Source organism: Eimeria tenella, genomic scaffold (genome assembly GCF_000499545.2).
Source record: "Eimeria tenella Houghton genomic scaffold, Eth_scaff1646, whole genome shotgun sequence".
NCBI classification, from domain to species: domain Eukaryota; phylum Apicomplexa; class Conoidasida; order Eucoccidiorida; family Eimeriidae; genus Eimeria; species Eimeria tenella.
In genome coordinates this window covers 1-2,343 of record NW_013544111.1, presented here as the reverse complement: position 1 = coordinate 2,343, position 2,343 = coordinate 1, and the positions used below count along the sequence as shown (strand labels likewise).

The 2,343-nt window shown below is 47.6% G+C and overlaps 1 protein-coding gene across 1 annotated transcript; it reads right to left on the bottom strand.

The window, feature by feature from the left end:
- Positions 1–1,198: 1,198 nt before the first annotated feature.
- ETH_00006460 (uncharacterized protein) lies at positions 1,199–2,251 on the bottom strand (the record flags this gene model as incomplete). Its single annotated transcript, XM_013379252.1, has 3 exons — positions 1,199–1,258; positions 1,452–1,701; positions 2,180–2,251. Coding segments are annotated over 3 exons (382 nt in total), but the record flags the coding sequence as incomplete, so codon positions are not given.
- Positions 2,252–2,343: the final 92 nt, after the last annotated feature.

Here is a 2,343-nt window from a genome sequence, read left to right as displayed (position 1 = left end):
GCAGCAGCAGGAAGCTCACCTCAAAAGCTTCCTTGATGTAGGCCGCGTTTGTCGTGTGCATGCGAAGGGCTTTCTTCTGGGGTGTACATACACCGCAAACGACCCCACAACCCGTGCAGCAGCAGCAGCAGCAGCAGCAGCAGCAACAGCAGCAGCAACAATAGTTGCAGCAACAGAGGCAGCAGCACCGCCGAAAGCAGCACCATCAGCAGCAGCAGAAATAACAACAGCAGCAACAATAGTAGCAGCAGCGACAGTAGCAGCAGCAGCGAAAACGGCGTGAGTAGCTGCAGCAAAAGCAACGGCAGCAGCAGCAGCAACGGCAGCAGCAGCAGCAGCACCTGCAGACTCTTCAGAGAAGCCGAAACAGCTTCAAGCTCTTGCGCCTGCTGCTTCAACTTGGTGTATTGTTCCATCATCTGCGGCTCCACCAATTAAGCACAAAACCTATGGTTTAGGGTTTAGGGTTTAGGGTTTAGGGTTTAGGGTTTGGGGTTTAGGGCTGCATTTGGGGTCCGTGGAAAGCGGGTTTGGAGCGTTTCAAAGACGAAAGCGCGGTGGCCAGGGCCTAGTGTTTAGGGTTTAGGGTTTGGAGCCTAGGGCTTAGGGCTTAGGGTTTAGGGTTTAGGGTTTAGGGTTTAGGGTTTGGGACCTTTTGCCGCGCAGCAGGCACTGCTGTGCGAATCAATACGAAGTTGTGGGAGGCGTGTTGGCCTTCGGAGCGGCAGCTCTCGCAAAAGAGAAGACAACTAAAAAAAAAAATAAATAAATAAATAAATAAATGAATAAATAAATAACAAAAAGAATTAGATTAATTAAATTAATTGAATCTAATTAATTAATTAAATTGAGTAGAAAGGAGTCAAAGGGGAATTAAAAAAGGTAACGAAAAAACGAAAAATGAAAAAATGAAAAAATGAAAAAATGATTTAAAGAATTAATTGAAGGAATTTAGATAATTAAACAGAAATAAAAAGAAATAAAAGGAAATAAAAAGAATTAAAAGAATTAAAAGAATTACAGAAAAATAAAAATAAATTAAAAGAATTAAAAAGAATTAAAAAGAAGTACTCAAATAAAGAAACAAGAACGTGTAGAACGGCCTGCAGAAACCGCCGCCCCTCCCTAAACCCTAAACCCTAAACCCTAAACCCTAAACCCTGAACCCTAAACCCTAAACCCTAAACCCTAGCCCCACCCGCAGTCCACGCAAGCGTATTTGGCGGGCTCATTTTCGTGGCGCTGGCAGTGGATTCCCCTGTGAGCAGTACAAAAGCCCTAAACCCTAAACCCTAAACCCTAAACCCTAAACCCTAGAGCCTAAAACCCGCGTCTGCTGCGGAAAGCACAGCTGCTGGCTGCGCGCGTCTGGGCGTCGCCTCGGCCGCTTGTCAAGGGTCTAGGGTTTAGGGTTTAGGGTTTAGGGCTTAGGGTTTAGGGTTTGGGAAAACCTTGCAGCGGGGACTTTGACGTCGAGGGCGAAGCTGTCTTGCTGCTGCTGCTTCCTGAGGGGAGTGCTGAGGTGTACGTCCACCTCAAGGGCTCTTGCTGCTGTCCCCACTTTGTGGGGCCCCACACTTTCCCCGCAGTGCAGCGCAGCAGCACAAGGCCCACACAAGTATTTGCTGCAGCTGCTGCAGTACAGGGGCCCCACAGCCACCCAGCAGCGCATGCACGTCCTGCTGCTGCCCCCAGGGGCCCCTGCACACGCCAGCAGCAGCAGCGGCAGCAGCAGCAGCAGCAGCGGCAGCAGCAGCGGCAGCAGCAGCAGCAGCAGCGGCGGCAGCAGCAGCAGACATAAGAAACACTCTTTAATCGGACAGGCAGCAGCGAGCCATGCAGTGTAAAGAGGCACCCACGCAGCAGCAGCAGCAGCAGCTGCTGCTGCTGCTGCTGCTGCAGTTCTCTTTTTTCCCCCTCTCCGCCCTTCCCTCCCTCTAAGCCTTTATCTCTTCTGTCGAATTTTCTATTTTTCTCTTTTTATTTTTTTGTTTTTTATTTTTTTATTTTTAATTTTTAATTTTAATTTTTTGATCTTTTAATATTTTGTAATGCCTTTTTTGTCTTTTGTGTCTTCTTCATTTAATTCTTTTTCTTTTAAATTCAATTGTTCTTCTTAATTTAATTTAATTTAATTCTTTCACTAATTTATTTTAATTAATTCATCTTAATTAATTACCTGGTAGCAGCAAATCAGTGTCTTCTGGCCGCAGCAGCAAAGCTTGATTTCTTTTGCTGCTGCTGCGGACATTCTCGCTGTCTTTTGCTGCTGCTGCCAGCAGCGCAGCAGCTTCCTGCAGCGGCCGCAGGGGCCTCACCCTGGGGGCCCCCCGGGGGCCCCCC